This window comes from Mobula birostris, chromosome 2 (genome assembly GCF_030028105.1).
Source record: "Mobula birostris isolate sMobBir1 chromosome 2, sMobBir1.hap1, whole genome shotgun sequence".
NCBI classification, from domain to species: domain Eukaryota; kingdom Metazoa; phylum Chordata; class Chondrichthyes; order Myliobatiformes; family Myliobatidae; genus Mobula; species Mobula birostris.
The window spans coordinates 24224427-24240295 of record NC_092371.1 but is presented as its reverse complement, the minus strand read 5'-3'; the positions used below and the strand labels follow the sequence as shown (position 1 = coordinate 24240295).

At 39.6% G+C, this 15869-nt stretch overlaps 1 protein-coding gene across 1 annotated transcript in view; it reads right to left on the bottom strand.

Moving 5' to 3' along the window:
- The window catches only part of nelfcd (negative elongation factor complex member C/D), a 114763-nt gene that overhangs the window by 14748 nt on the left and 84146 nt on the right, over positions 1–15869 (bottom strand). The window contains exons 10-11 of the mRNA XM_072238750.1: positions 9845–9984; positions 3441–3555 (exon numbers count right to left, since the gene is read on the bottom strand). Of these exons, the coding sequence (XP_072094851.1) occupies positions 3441–3555; positions 9845–9984 (255 nt within the window). The remainder of the gene's footprint in view (positions 1–3440; positions 3556–9844; positions 9985–15869) is intronic.

Below are 15869 nucleotides of genomic sequence, written 5' to 3'. Positions count from 1 at the left end.
CCCATCCCTCCACTTCCTCATCCAGGCTATTTATAAAAATCATGAAGTGTAGGGGTCCCAGAACAGATCCCTGAGGCACACCACTGGTCACCGGCCTCCATGCAGAATATGAAATATCTACAACCACTCTTTGCCTTCTGAGGGCAAGCCAGTTCTGGATCCACAAAGCAATGTCCCCTTGGATCCCATGCCTCCTTACTTTCTCAATAAGCCTTGCATGGGGTACCTTATCAAATGCCTTGCTAAAATCCATATACACTACATCTACGGCTCTACCCTCATCAATGTGTTTAGTCACATCCTCAAAAAATTCAATCAGGCTTGTAAGGCATGACCTGCCTTTGACAAAACCATGCTGAATATTCCTAATCATATTATGCCTCTCTAAATGTTCATAAATCCTGCCTCTCAGGATTTTTGCCATCAACTTACCAACAACTGAAGTTAGATTCACAGGTCTATAATTTCCTGGGCTATTCCTACTCCCTTTCTTGAATAATGGAACAACATCTGCAACCCTCCAATCATCCGGAACCTCTCCCGTCCTCATTGATGATGCAAAGATCATCGCTAGAGGCTCGGCAATCTCCTCCCTCGCTTCCCACAGTAGCCTGGGGTACATCCCATCCAGTCCTGGTGACATCCAACTTGATGCCTTCCAAAAGCTCCATCACATCCTCTTCCTTGATATCTACATGCTCAAGCTTTTCAGTCCGCTGCAAGTCATCCCTACAATCGCCAAGATCCTTTTCCGTAGTGAATACTGAAGCAAGTATTCATTAAGTACCTCTGCCATCTCCTCTGGTTCAATACACACTTTTCCACTGTCATACCTGATTGGTCCTATTCTCTCATGCCTTATCCTCTTGCTCTTCACGTACCTGTACAATGCCTTGGGGTTTTCCTTAATCCTGTCCGCCAAGGCCATCTCATGGCCCCTTCTGGCTCTCCTAATTTCATTCTTAAGCTCCTTCCCCCTAGCATTATAATCTCCTGGATCTCTACCATTACCTAGTTTTTTGAACCTTTTGTAAGCTCTTCTTTTCCTCTTGACTAGATTTACAACAGCCTTTGTACACCACGGTTCCTGTACCCTACCATCCTTTCCCTGTCTCGTTGGAACATATCTACGCAGAACCCCACACAAGTATCCTGTGAGCATTTGCCACATTTCTTCTGTACATTTCCCTGAGAACATCTGTTTCCAATTTATGCTTCCAAGTTCCTGCCTTATAGCCTCATATTTCCCCTTACTCCAATTAAATGATTCCCTAACTTGTCTGTTCCTATCCCTCTCCAATGCCATAGTAAAGGAGATAGAATTCTGATCACTATCTCCAAAATGCTCTCTCACTGAGAGACCTGACACCCGACCCGGTTCATTTCCCAATAACAGATCAAGTACAGCCTCTCCTCTTGTAGGCTTATCTACATATTGTGTCAAGAAATCTTCCTGAACACACCTAATAAACTCCACCCTATCAAAACCCCTCACTCTAGGGAGATGCCAATCAATCTTTGGGAAATTAAAATCTCCCACCACACCAACCCTGTTATTATTAGTCCTTTACAGAATCTATCTCCCTATCTGCTCCTTGATGTCCCTGTTACTATTGGGTGCTCTATAAAAAACACCCAGTCAAGTTATTGACCCCATCCTATTTCTAACTTCCACCCACAGAGACTCCATAGACGACCTCTCCATGATTTCCTCCTTTTCTGCAGCTGTGACACTATCTCTGATCAACAGTGCCATGGCCCCACCTCTTTTGACTCCTCTCTGTCCTTTCTGAAACATCTAAAGCCTGGCACTTGAAGCAGCCATTCCTGCCCCTGCACCATCCAAGTCTCCGTAATGGCCACAACATCATAGCTCCAAGTGCTGATCCACACTCTAAGTTCATCCGCTTTATTTATAATACTCCTCGCATTAAAATAGACACATCTCAAACCATCGGTCTGAGTGCGTCCCTTCTCTATCACCTGCCTATCTTCCCTCTTGCACTGTCTCCAAGCTTTCTCTATTTGTGAGTTAACCTCCCTTTCCTCCGTCACTTCAGTTCGGTTCCCAGCCCCCCCAACAATTCTAGTTTAAACTCTCCCCAACAGCCTTTGCAAACCTTCCTGCCAGGATATTGGTCCCCCTCAGATTCAAGTGCAACCCGTCCTTTTTGTACAGGTCATGCCTGTCCCAAAAGAGGTCCCAATGATCCAGAAATCTGAATCCCTGCCCCCACTCCAATCCCTCAGCCATGCATTTTATCCTCAACCTCATTCTATTCTTATACTCACTGTCATGTGGCACAGGCAGTAATCCCGAGTTTACTACCTTTGAGGTCCTGCTTCTGAACTTCCTTCCTAACTCCCTGTAGTCTGTTTTCAGGACCTCCTCCCTTTTCCTACCTATGTCATTGGTACCAATATGTACTACAACCTCTGGCTGTTCTCCTTCCCACTTCAAGATATCGTGGACGCGATCAGAAACATCCCGGACCCTGGCACCTGGGAGGCAAGCTACCATCCACGTTTCTTTCCTGCGTCCACAGAATTGCCTGTCTGACCCCCTAACTATAGAGTCCCCAATCACTGCTGCCATCCTCTTCCTTTCCCTACCCTTCTGAGCCGCAGGGCCAGACTCTGTCCCAGAGGCACGACCACTGTTGCTTCCCCCAGGTAGGCTGTCTCCCCCAGCAGTACTTAAACAGGAACACATATTGTTAAGGGGGACAGCCACTGGGGTACTCTCTAGTACCTGCTTCTTGTCCTTCAGAGAGCAGTTCCTTACACAGAAAGTGGTGGGTGTATGGAACGATATTAAGGGCATTTAAGAAACTCTTACATAGGCGCATGGATGATAATAAAATGGAGGTTATGTAGGAGGAAAGGGTTAGATTGATTTTAGTCTAAGTTAAAAGGTTGGCACCACATCGTGTGCCAGAGGGCCTGTACTGTGCTGTCATGTTCTAGGTTCTATTAAGGTCTCACTGCCTTGAATCCTCAGTCATGATAGGCAAATGCCATCACTGTGCTAAGGTTAATGAAAGATGGATAAAATAAAATCAGATCTGTACTTCAAACTTTGGACATTTACAATCGGTAACAAAAAACATTTTTGAAATACCTGAAATTTGGTGCAGCAGTTTATATGAATATTTACATTGTCAACTTTTCAATGTGAAACCATTTTGCCTATAATTCTGATCAGCTGCCATCCACTCAAGGTCTCCGTAAGCCTGCTAATGTTTCCATCTCCCTTGGTCAAGGCAGCAAGATTAAGAATAATAAAAGAATGACTGCCTCGGGTGAATCATGCCACAATAACTGCCTCAGATGTTAAGCTGGGAACACTTAGCTTCACCAGAGAGGAAGATCTGATGTTATAACATAATAGAAGACTTTGAACCCAAGTCATCCAAAAATGAAAGCAGCATTCCGGTTACCTCATCTAGTAAGGCCAAGTGAACAGGTGTATGGTCTGTCTGCAGCTGAAAATAGCTGGGTTCTGACACCGTCCAATCAACCCATTTCAGCACTCCCATTGCCACCACCGGGAACCTAATAATCAGAAAGGAACAGTTATCAAATGATGTGTACATGCAACCCTCCTGCTTTTTTTTTGAACAATGACTTTTTGAACAATTTCCATTGAGAACTAAATTTCATGTCCTGGAAATTACAAGAGAATCTGAGAACACGGCCTTGATGTTCCGGCCTTCTAAATACAAACATCTGAACTTGGTGTCTGTAGAAGAAGTTCGGTCCAAAGTTCCGAAAATTTCATAATCCAGCTGGGTGGCAAGAGTGTTGAGTTCCTGGTATGGGACCGCCCCTGTCTGCAAATGGAGTAGCAGCAATTTTGTGCTGCTCTTAGTTTTCTTTCTCTCCCCCTAGTTTAAACTTCAAATTTAAAGAAATTTCAAATTTCAAATTTCTGGGAAAACTTAAAGACTTGGAAACTCAAGTTATTACGCATTAAGAAGAATTGAAGATAACTAAGCAAAAATTGTTTGAAGCTACATATCGTTTGGAAAGATATCAAAATAAGATTATAGACCTGGAAACTAGGTCTCATCGAAAGAATATAGGAATTGTTGGGCTGCAAAAAGGAGCTGAAGATGGAGATTTAACTGCTTACTTTGGTAAGCTTTTTCATACTTTATTTCCTACCATTTTATCACAGCCGCCTGCTATAGAAAGAGCACACAGAGCGTTTACTTCAAAATTTAAGGATCCAAATAAACCAAGATCTGTTCTGGTTTGTTTTCATCACTTTAAAATTAAAGATCAAATAATGCGACAGGCAAGAAAACAGAGAGTTTTTAGATTTAAGGAGATTTAAGGAGTTTTGAGATTTATGAAGATTATCCAAGGGAGGTAATGGAACAAAGATCAAGATTTGCTCTGGTAATGAAACAGGCATATGATAAGAAACTGTTTCCTTCTCTGTGTTACCTGACAAGAATTAAAGTTTATCCTCCTAACTCTCCTCCTCGTACATTTTTTGATCCAAAAGCCGCACTGGACTTTGTTCAGACTATACCTGCCACCGCTACCGAATAAACTATCTGAAAGGTTGTTTGGTTATCTGTATATTATTCACATTTTGGAAGGAAGATTTATGAAGGTTACTTGGATATTCCATTGAGACACTAATAAAAGAAGATAAGGAAATTTGTTCATTATTGCATATTATTGGTTTTCTTTTGGAAAGAAGATCTATGTTTCAAGTATGACTGTTTAAATGGTTATTCGGACATTCAACTGAGAAAAGAAGATAAAGGGATTTGTTTCTTTAACCTAATACCTGGTTTGATGTTTTTTTTTGTTTCTTTCTTAATTAACTAACTGGGAGATTTTTCCTACTAATTCGGCTTCTTTTTATATATATATTTGGGAGGGTTTAATTACTTATGATATTATTAATTAGTATTTTTGAAAATTTAGTTGGGTTAAATATACCCTTAACTTTTTTTCTGTTTTATTATAGCGTCTTATAACCGAAATTAAAGTTTTTTTTTGGGATTTAATGTTAAACTTAAAGATGGCGCTGGTTTTTCTCTCTAAGAGATAACATTATTTTTATTCTTTCTTGTTTAGTAGATGATGGAATGTAAATACTTTCCTTTGTTGAGACTTTAACGTCTTTCTTACAAGGTCACCTTATTTTTTACTAACTAGGGAGAGGGAAAGAAAATACAGACAGAGCGGTCCTTGGCTTTGTTTCTATCATAGATTGCTTGCCTTTTTCTTGGGCTTTTGGGAAGGGGGGTGGGATTAGAGTTAGGGGCTTTTTTCCATTGGGTGGTTCCGGAGCATGCGTGTTTTTTATGTGGTTGTGTTCTTCATCGCCACCATTTTTCATCATCCCGTATTGGTATGTGCTCTGCGCATGTATAAAGTAGAATAAAATTATGGTATGGTACTTAAACGGATTAATGTAGTAAGTTGGAATGTACGTGGTTGGAATCATCCTATCAAATGAGGAGACAGGAGACACACATCAGGGCGGGAGATCAAAACAGATTTTTTGGATGGTGGAGAGGCTTGCAATTCCACTCTACCTCTCAGAGTAAAACTAAAGGCGTGTCTATCTTTATTAAATCTAATATATTTATTCAAGAGGATATTGAATCAGATTCTAATGGTAGATTTTTAATTGTTAAAGGAGTGATCTGCAACAGAAAAGTTGTTTTGGTCAATCTGTATGGTCCTAACTTAGATGATCCTTCTTTTTTTAAAAAGGTATTAGCTTTACTGCTTGATTTAAATTAATATATGTTGATAATGGGTGGGGATAACTGTTGTTTAAATCCTATGATTGACAAGAGCTCAACCAATCAGCGACTTCCAAATTGTTCTGCTTCACTTATTAACTCCTTTTTGATTGATTTTGGATTGATCGAATTATGGAGGCATCTGCATCCCGATAACAGAGAATATTCCTTCTTTTCACATATCTATAAAAAATATTCGAGGATTGATTATATTATAATCGATCCCCACTTTTTGCCTAGTGTTAAAAATTGAGAATATGACACTTTTGCTATATCTGATCATGCGCCTCTGAGTTTGTCCTTTGAATTTGATGATGTTATTCTTGCCCGTCCACCATGGCACATGTCTCAGACATTATTGCAAAACTCTGACTTTGTCAGTTTTATTGAAAACTAAATAAAATAATTTTTTCTTTTTAATGATATAGGGGGTACGTCCAAATTAATTATATGGGATACATTTAAAGCATTTTTACATGGTCAGATTATTTCTTATTCAGCTAAACTTAAAAAAACAGACTAAAGCAGAATTAGATAAAATTTCAAAACAAATTAAAGGTTTAGATAATACTTATGCAATTTCCCCTAATATTGATTTATTCAAACAAAGGGTGGAACTTCAATCACAATATAACCTATTAACTCATCCTATTGAAGGCTATTTGCTCAAGTTAAAGAGACAATTTTATATGTTTGGAGATAAAAATAACAAACTGCTCACGTCTCAATTAAAAACGGCCAGAGCCAAAAGGCAAATTTTGAAAATCCGTAGGAAAGGTGGTACCCTGGCTCAGGAATATGAAGAAATTAATAAGATTTTTCAAGATTTTTATACTGAACTTTATAAATCTCAATGTCCAGTAGATTCTTCTGAAATGTATGCTTTTTTACGAAAGATTGCTTTTCCTAAAATTTCTGTTGAGGATCAAAAAAAAATTGATGCCCAAATTACTGAAGCCAAAATTCATAAAGCTATCTTTTCAATGCAATCTGGTAAGGCCCCTGGACTTGATGGTTATCCTGTAGAATTTTATAAAAAATTTGGAAAATTGCTTTCTCCATATATGTTGGAAATGTTTAAGGATTCTTTTGTGAAAGGTGATTTACCCTCTAATTTTTATGAGGCTTTTATTCCTTCAATTCTTAAAAAGGATAAAGATCCTATCAACTGTGCCTCATACAGACCTATTTCATTACTGAATGTCGATGCTAAGATTCTGTCCAAGATAATAGCCAATTGGTTGGAGAATATTTTGGGTAAAATTATTTTTAAAGATCAAACAGGCTTTATAAAGGGTTGCTATTCTTTTTCAAATGTCCAGAGACTATTTAGCATTATATATTCGTCCTCTTTTAAAACTCCACAATACGTCGTATCTTTGGATGCTGAAAAAGTGTTCCATCGAGTCGAATGGAAATATTTATTTAATGTTTTAGAGAAATTTGGCTTTGGTGTTAATTTTAATAATTGGATTAAAATGATATATAAAGCTCCTATTGCTACTGTTGTCACTAACAACTGTAGGTCTCCTTTTTTTCAGCTTTCACGGGGGACAAGTCAAGGTTGTCTATTAAGTCCTTTGTTGTTTAATTTAATATTAGAACTCCTTGCTATTGCTCTTCATGAAGCTAAAAATATTCATGGGATTTTTGTGAGTGAGACCATGCATAAGATCTCTCGCTATGCTGACGATTTATTGGTTTATGTATCTAACCCCGACGAATCTATTCCTGCCTTGCTAAAATTATTCAATGAATTTGGAGATTTTTCAGGATATAAAATAAATTTTAGTAAAAGTGAATTGTTTCCTTTAAATGAATCTGTCTCTATATATGATAATATTCCTTTTAAAGTCCCAGATTCTCTTAGATATTTAGGTGTTATAATTACTAAAAAATATAAGAATCTTTATAAAGCCAATTTTGTTCCCTTAGTAGACCCTATGAAGTATTTATTTAGTAGATGGAGTCCACTTACATTTTCACTTCTTGGTCGTATTCATATAGTTAAAATGATGATTTTACCAAAATTTTTATATTTATTTCAGAATATCCTTTTTTTCTGACCAAGAAGTTTTTTTGATCGGATTGATTCTATTATTTTATCTTTTATTTGGAATAATAAAAGACCAAGAATTAGTAAATGTCACTTACAAAAGTTGAAAAAGGATGGAGGTCTTGCTTTGCCTAATTTAAGAATATATTACTGGGCTGTTAATGTGTGATACATGTCCTTTTGGTTATATTGGGTTGATAAGAATGATCGGCCAATTTGGGTAGACCTGGAACTGAAAGCTGTGAAACAGTTTCATTTAACCTCGTTATTGGGAGTTGTTTTACCTATACAGTTAGCTAAAGTTGCTAATTTAAACCTATACCCCGTGATTAAGCATTCTTTACAAATTTGGCTCCAGTTCCGCAATTCTTTTAATCTTAAAAAATTTAAACTTTGTAGTTTAATTTATCGAAATTACCTTTTTAAGCCTTCTTTGAGTGATCCTTTTTTTTACTTCGGAAAAATAAAGGTATTAATTCTTTTTTGGACTTATTCAAAGAAGATAGATTGATGTGTTTTGAACAATTAGTTGATAAATATTCTCTTTCACACTCACACTTTTTACCTTCAAGTTAGACATTTCCTACAAAAATATTTAAGTAGTTTTCCTTACATATTGAAGGCTGACCTGTTAGATATTATTATGAGTATGAACCCTTCGATGAAAGGTCTTATTGGAAGAATTTATAAATTATTATTACAATGAGATAAGCGTCCTTTATTTAAGATTAAACAGGATTGGGAAAAGGAACTCAATTTGACTTTCATGACGGAGGATTCCACTCGGATTCTGAACCTGGTTAACTCTTCTTTGATCTGTGCTGGTCATTCACTGATTCAATTTAAAATTGTACATTGTTACCATTTGACGAAGGAGAGACTCTCTAAGGTATTTCCTAATGTTGATAGTTATTGTGATAGATGTAAAACTGAGATAGCTACACTGACACACATGGTTTGGTCTTGTTCTATACTGGAACAGTTCTGGAAGTCAGTCTTTCTGACAATTTCTAAAGCACTTAAAATTAATCTACAACCTAATAAATTAACTGTGCTTTTTGGAATAATTCCTCAAAATATCCATGGTATTTCTGTGTCTGACCAACATGTTATTGCATTTGTTACAATGATAGCTAGGAGGGCCATTTCGTTGAAGTGGAAGGATATATCAGCTCCTACTTTGTCACAATGGTTCTCTCAAGTGATGCTATGTCTTAGTTTGGAGAAAATTAGAAGTCGAACCTTTGAACCTTTATTTGATTTTAAGAAAAGATGGGGCTCATTTGCTCATTATTATCATTTGAGCTAATTGATAGATTTTCTCCACGATCTAACTGTAAATTTTTTGGTATATTTTTCTCTATTGCTGGCGGTTTGATGTTTACTTTTAGAAGCTTTTTGTATGACACATGGCTCCGGGGTTGTACACCTAATGGGGTTTTTTCCCCCCACTTTTTCTGCTCAGTAGGGTTTTTTTTATTATCACTAAATTTTCTAATCTTTAAGATAATGTTTTTTTCTCCTTGAGACATTGTAAGTGTTGTTACTTCGATGTACTCGTGTATCTTTTTTGAATAGTATAATAATAAAAAGATTTGAAAAGAAAGAGTTCTTGGTATGATCTGCCAGAGGGAGACACAAGAAAGTACAGATGCTGGAATCTGGAGAAGCAGACAAACTGCCAGAGTTCAGCAGATCAGGCAGTATATGTGAAAGGAAATGGACAATCAACCTTTTGTATTGAGATCCTTCATCTGGTCAGATCTTCCAAACAGTGGATTTGGCAAAAAGCGAAATACCTGCACACTGTCTTCATAAATGCTCCCAGAAGAGTAGCTACACAGTTTATTGAACACTGGTCCATTGACTGGGATAGAACATCCTGCATCCCTACATACACACCAAATAGAACTATAGATGGCCCAATGCTCCTTTCACCCATCAAAGGCATCAAACCCAATGGCAACCCTTAGTTTAATCTGCTGACGGACACCTCACGCACTGTGATACTCACCGAATACACTGATAAAGAGTGCCCAGCTCAGCAATCAGCTCTGAAGCCCCTTTGTTTTCATTGCAGCACAGATTATGGACAGTCTCAATTGCCTTTGAGGTGGATTTCAGCTCATCTTTGTTGATGTTAAATCTTTTGTTCTGTCAGATAAAACAATATCTCTCAACAAACCATAATTCCAGTAAATATTTTCAGCTTTTTTCCTATAAACATGTCAGTTTTGCAAATCAGAAAAATAAAAGCCGTCCTTAAACATTGCCCAAGGACCAAACCCTTGCAAAGCAGCTAATTACCAGCTTTGCTGTACTTGTCAATTAGAAGATAGTGAATTACAATACCAATAAATGTCTAGGTGCTATTTTTAATTAAATCAATTTTCCATCTGCAAATAATGACCTTTTTTAATATAATGAGTTGAGCTAAATACAATTTATAAATATACAAAATACTAGTGATTTTACAGTTGATTAGATTTTTTGGCCTCTTCTAAGGATAGCCTTTATAACAAAGTTCTTCATTCATAAGTTTACAAATTAGTTCCCTTTAAAGAAAATAGTGTGATAAGTTGTGGTCAGCTGATACCAATAAGGGTTTTGAAAGCCGGCAGAATGCAGAAAGGAAGTGAGAAATTTGGTGGATATAGAAATTGGGGACAGAATGAGTTATGATTCATGCAGCAGACCATAACATCAATACAGGATGCATGGGGTGTGGGGAGGCGGTGTTGCATGAACTTGGAGGAATGGGATCATTAACTGTAATAACTCAACAATATAGGAAGAAATGGAACAATTCAGGTGGAGAGGTTGCATGTTACAATAAGTAACTTGTTTATTATTCAGAAAAGGGAGCTTCTTCCAAATTGTCCTCACAATTAAATGGAAGTTATATAGGGAACTACTATCTAAGTTCAAGTTTATTGTCACGAGCATTACACTCTCCATACAACGTCACGATTACATCAGTGATGCCCAACTATTTTTGCAGAGAGTCCCAAGCTGACTTTTATTTCTATTCAGATTGCTATCCAGCAGCAAGGTATTAATGACCGCAGGGAATTATGACTGGTAAATGTATGCGCTTGAACACATCATTTGTCTGAACTAACATTGAAAACCCTTGTGAGTCAACTAAAACCCTGTAATAATCGCAGGTTTTGGTCTGACTGGCATTTTATACTTGACTTTAAAATGTTCAAGATCATAGAACAGTACAGCACTGAACATGCCATTCCGCCCATGATGTTGTGCCTAACATGATGCCAATTTATAAAACATCTGAAAGTTTTTGACAAGAACAGGCCATTTGGCCCAACAAAGCTTGCCAAATTCCTATTCACATCGTGTGTTGAACTAGCTATCGAGTTTAAATTAGAAAGTCTCTAAGGTACTACTCTCAACGACACAACTAGGCAGTTTGTTCCACGTGTAAACAACTTGCTGTGTAAAGAAATGCTTCCTGATGTTAGTCTGAAATCTCCCTTAAACCAGTCTCCACCTGTGGTCTTGTGTCCTTGTTGATGGATTAATTTTGAGTAGCAGCTGTTATTCACCTTATTTATATTCCTAATGACTTTGAACACTTCTATTATGTCTCCTCTCATTCTATGTATACGTAGGCTAAAAAGATTTTCGTTCTATCAATCTTTCTTCATAGCCCATACCCTGCAGACCTGGAATGAGTCCAGTTGCCCTTCTCTGAACTCTCTCCAGTGCCTTCACATCCATCACAAAATATGGAAACCAAAACTGTACACAGTACCCAAGGTGTGGCATCACAAGCTCATTATACAGCTTAAGCAGAATGTCTTTAGACTTGAATTCCACTGAGCGCATTATATAGCTCAACTCTCTCCTCCCGTGTATTATTCATATCCCTCCATTCCCCACATTCACGTGTCTGTTTAAAAGCCTCTTAAACTCCACCTAACTGCCTGCTCCCACTATTACCCCTGGTGACCTATTCCCAGGCACCTACCAGTTACTGTGTAAAAAAACTGCCCCTCACATTGCCCATAAATTGCCCTCCCTCATTACAAGCATGACCCCTGATATTTGACATTTCTACCCTGTGAAACAGATTCTCTGTCTACCCTACCTATGCATCCCCTAATTTTAAAAATCGCTAACAGATCTCCCTTCAGATTGCAGTACTCTAAGCAGAACAACACAAGTTTGTCCAACGGTCCTTATTCCTCATACTCTCGAATTCAGACATCACTTTCGTGAACCTCTTCTGCAACCTCACCACAGTCTCCACATCCTTCCTATAATGGGGCGACCAGAAGAGCAAACAATACTTTAGGTGTGGCCTGAGTAAAGCTTTACATGATGCAGCATGCCTCCTTTACTCTTATGCTCAACACCAATGAAGGCAAGCAATCTATATGGCTTCTTTATCACCTTATCCACTTGCATAGCCACTTTCAATAATATATGGACCCGGATCCTAAGGTCCCTCTGTACCTCAATGGTTTTAGAGGAGACACTATTAACCGCATATGTTCTACTTTCATTTGCTCTCCCACACAAGTGTTAGATATCACACTTGCCTGGATTAAACACCACCTGCCACAATCTCTGCCCAAATCTGTAACTGATCTATATCCCACGGTATTCTTTGAGTGTCCTTTACGCTGTCCACAACTTCACCAATCTTGGTCTCATCTGCAGACTTGCTAATCCACCCATCTACATTTTCATCCAAATCATTGATACTTATCACAGATCTAGTATTCTACTGGTTATGGCTCTCCAGCCAGAATAACTGCTCTCTATCCCTACTCCCTATCTTCTATGGGCAGACTCCTGTTTCAATTCCAAGCTTGCAATCTACCTTGGATCCCTGGTATCTTTATCTTCAGAATCAACTTGCCTTGAGAGGCCTTGTCAAATGCCCTACTAAAGTTCCCACAGAAAATTCCACTGCCTAACCCTCATCAAACACCTTTGTCACCTCCTCAAAAAACCCAAACAAGTCTGGATTGCATGATCTGCCCCACACAAAGCCATGCTGACTGCCCCTTAGCTTTTCTAAATGCACATAATGCTATCCGTCAGTATCTCCTCCAATAGCGTACCTACCACAGCCATGAGACTCACTGGCTGATTATTACCAGATTACCCCCGTAACATTTTTGAAAAAAGGCACAACATTCTACTCTCCAGTCCTCTGGGACTTTGACTGTTAATAGTGAGGACACAAAAATACTTGTCAAAGTCCCAGCAATCTCCTCACTTGCTTCTTTCAATACTTTGGGATATTTGCCATCAGACCCTAGGGACAGAGCGGGAGATCTTGGAGCGAGTTGGAGTCATTACCTTGTGGACATTACACGCCAGTTTTATAAAGCGAGTGGGGCCTGTCGGGACTTGTGAGCAGAGTTGGAAGACTGTGGAGTGAGTTGGAGACAGTTCCTTATAGGCTTCATGTGCCAGTTTGAACAGCAGTAGCAGACAGGCCAGTGGCATCATGGCTGGCTCCGAGGCTTAGCAGGGAAGGGTAAAGTCAGGCAGAGCAAAAGTAATAGTAGACTCCATAGTTAGGGGGATGGAGAGGAGATTCTGGGGTCGCTAAAGGGAAGCCTGGACGGTGAGTTGCCTCCCAGGTGCTAGGGTCCAGGATGTCTCAGCTGCAGTAGAATCTCAAGAGACTGGGTGAGCAGCAAGAGGTTGTGGTGCACACTGGCACCAATGACATAGGTAAAAAGGGGTAAGAGGGTCTTTAAGTGCTTTGAGAGGTTGGTCGTGGCCAGAATCAACTCCTGCCTGAACCTACAATAGGTCTATAACAAGATGCAATCTCACTGGCTCTCCACTTGGCCTTGGATCACCTGGACAATAGCAATACTTACGTCAGGCTACTGTTTACTGATTACAGCTCAGCGTTCAACACCATCACACCCTCAGTTCTAATCAACAAGCTCCAAAACCTGGGCCTCTGTAACTACATCCTTGACTTCCTCTCCAGGAGATCGCAGCCTGTGCAGTTTGGAAATAGCATCTCCTCCTCACTGGTGCACCTCAAGGACATTTGCTTAGCCTACCACTCTACTCATGTGATTGTGTGGCTAGGCACAGCTCAAACGTCACCTGTAAATTTGCTGACAGTACAGCTACTGTTGGTCGAATCTCAGATTGTGACGAGGAAGCATAAAGGAGCGAGATAGGTCAGCTTGTTGAGAGGTGTCACAGCAACAACCTTGCATTCAACATCAGTAAGACCAAGGAAATGATTGTGGACTTCAGGGAGCAGAAGTCGGGGGAACACACACTAGTCCTCATCGGGGAATCAGAATTGGATGTCAACATCTGTGAGGTTCTATCCTGGGTCTAACACAGCATGACAACAGCTATATTTCATTACGAATTTGAGAATTGTTGTCACCAAAGCCACTCACAAACTTCTACAGATGTACCGTGGAGAGCATTCTAACAGGTTGCATCACCGACCGTCTCGTATGGATGGGCCACTGCATAGGATCGTAAAAAGCTGCAGAGGTTTGTAAACTCAGTCAGCTCCTTCATAGACTACTAGCCCACCCGCACCCCCCAACCCCGCATCCAGGACACTTTCAAAAGGAGATGCCTCAAAAAGGTGGTATCCATCATTAAGGACCCCATCACCCATCACATGCCCTCTTCTCATTGCTACCATCAAGGAAGTAGGACAGGAGCTTTTATATTTCAGGAACAGTTTCCGAATGGACAATGAATCCAAGAACACACATTTGCTATTGTAATTTATTTTCATTAATATTATATATTGCTATGTACTGCTACCGCAAAACAACAAATTTCAGGATACATCCGGTGATACTAAACCTGACCTTATAAAATGCCTTGGGAATGACCATCAGTTAGTCTTCCTAATTGTGCTTCAGCACTCTTCCACTATCTTTATACTACACAACCCCAATCTGATTTTAAACCTTTTTTCTATGCTTCCTTTTCCATCTTGACTAAACTTGGGAGCTCTTGGGTCATCCAAGGTTCCCTTAATTTACCATGTCCCTTACTGGAACAAGCCAATCTTGAACTCTGACCATGTCTTTAAACAACTCTCACATGTCAGACCTAGATTGGCTGACTGCAGTAATTGCTCCCAATCAATGCTCCTTAATTACTCTCTCATCCTGCTGTAATTTAGCTTCTTTGAAGATCCAATTTTATCCTTACTTATAACTAATGAGTTGTGGTCAATATTCCCAAAATGTTCACCCACAGTCAGGTCTGCCTTCTCGCCTGACTCATTTTCCAAAACCAGGTCTAGTACTTCTTGTTGGATTCTATACAAGGGCTCCTCATGGATGTTTGAACAGCAGCCACTCAGAGATCAGGAGAGAGAAGCAGTGACTAACGCAGGTCTGAGAGTGTGCATTAAAAAGCAGTGCTTCACGGGAGTTTTGGCGTTTGAACTGAGGCTAATCAGAGATTGGGATTCATTGGCAAATGCAAATTAAAATATGGCAGGGGCAAATGGAGAGGCCATTGTTGGAGTGGACAATATTAGATTGGGGATTTTGAGGCTTTAGCTCTTCAAGGTTACAGCAAGGAGAGAGGCCTGAGTGAGAGCCTCTCTCCTTGCAGTAACCTTGAAGGTTATAGCAAAAAGCTCTAGGTAGATTTTTAAAGGTTTATTTGTTTCCTTTTTATAACTGCACAGGTAGAGCAGTAGGGATGCCAGGGAGGATAGTTAAATGCTCCTCTTGCAGGATGAGGAAAGGCAGGGAGAGACCTGCAGTGCCCCTGATCACTGACTTGCAAGAAGTGCCTCCATTCGAACAGACCGTGTTGAGGAGTTGGAGCTGGAATTGGATGAACTCTGGATTATTCAGGAGGCTGAGGGGGTGTGACAGACAGGACAAATAGAGAGGTAGTTACACCCAAGGTGCAGCACATAGGAAACTCGGTGACAGTCAGGAAGGAGAAAGGGGTTAAGGAGCCAGTGCAGAGTACCCCTCAACAACAGGTATATCACTTTGGATACTGTTGGGCGGGATGACCTAGCTGAGGAAAGTCACAGC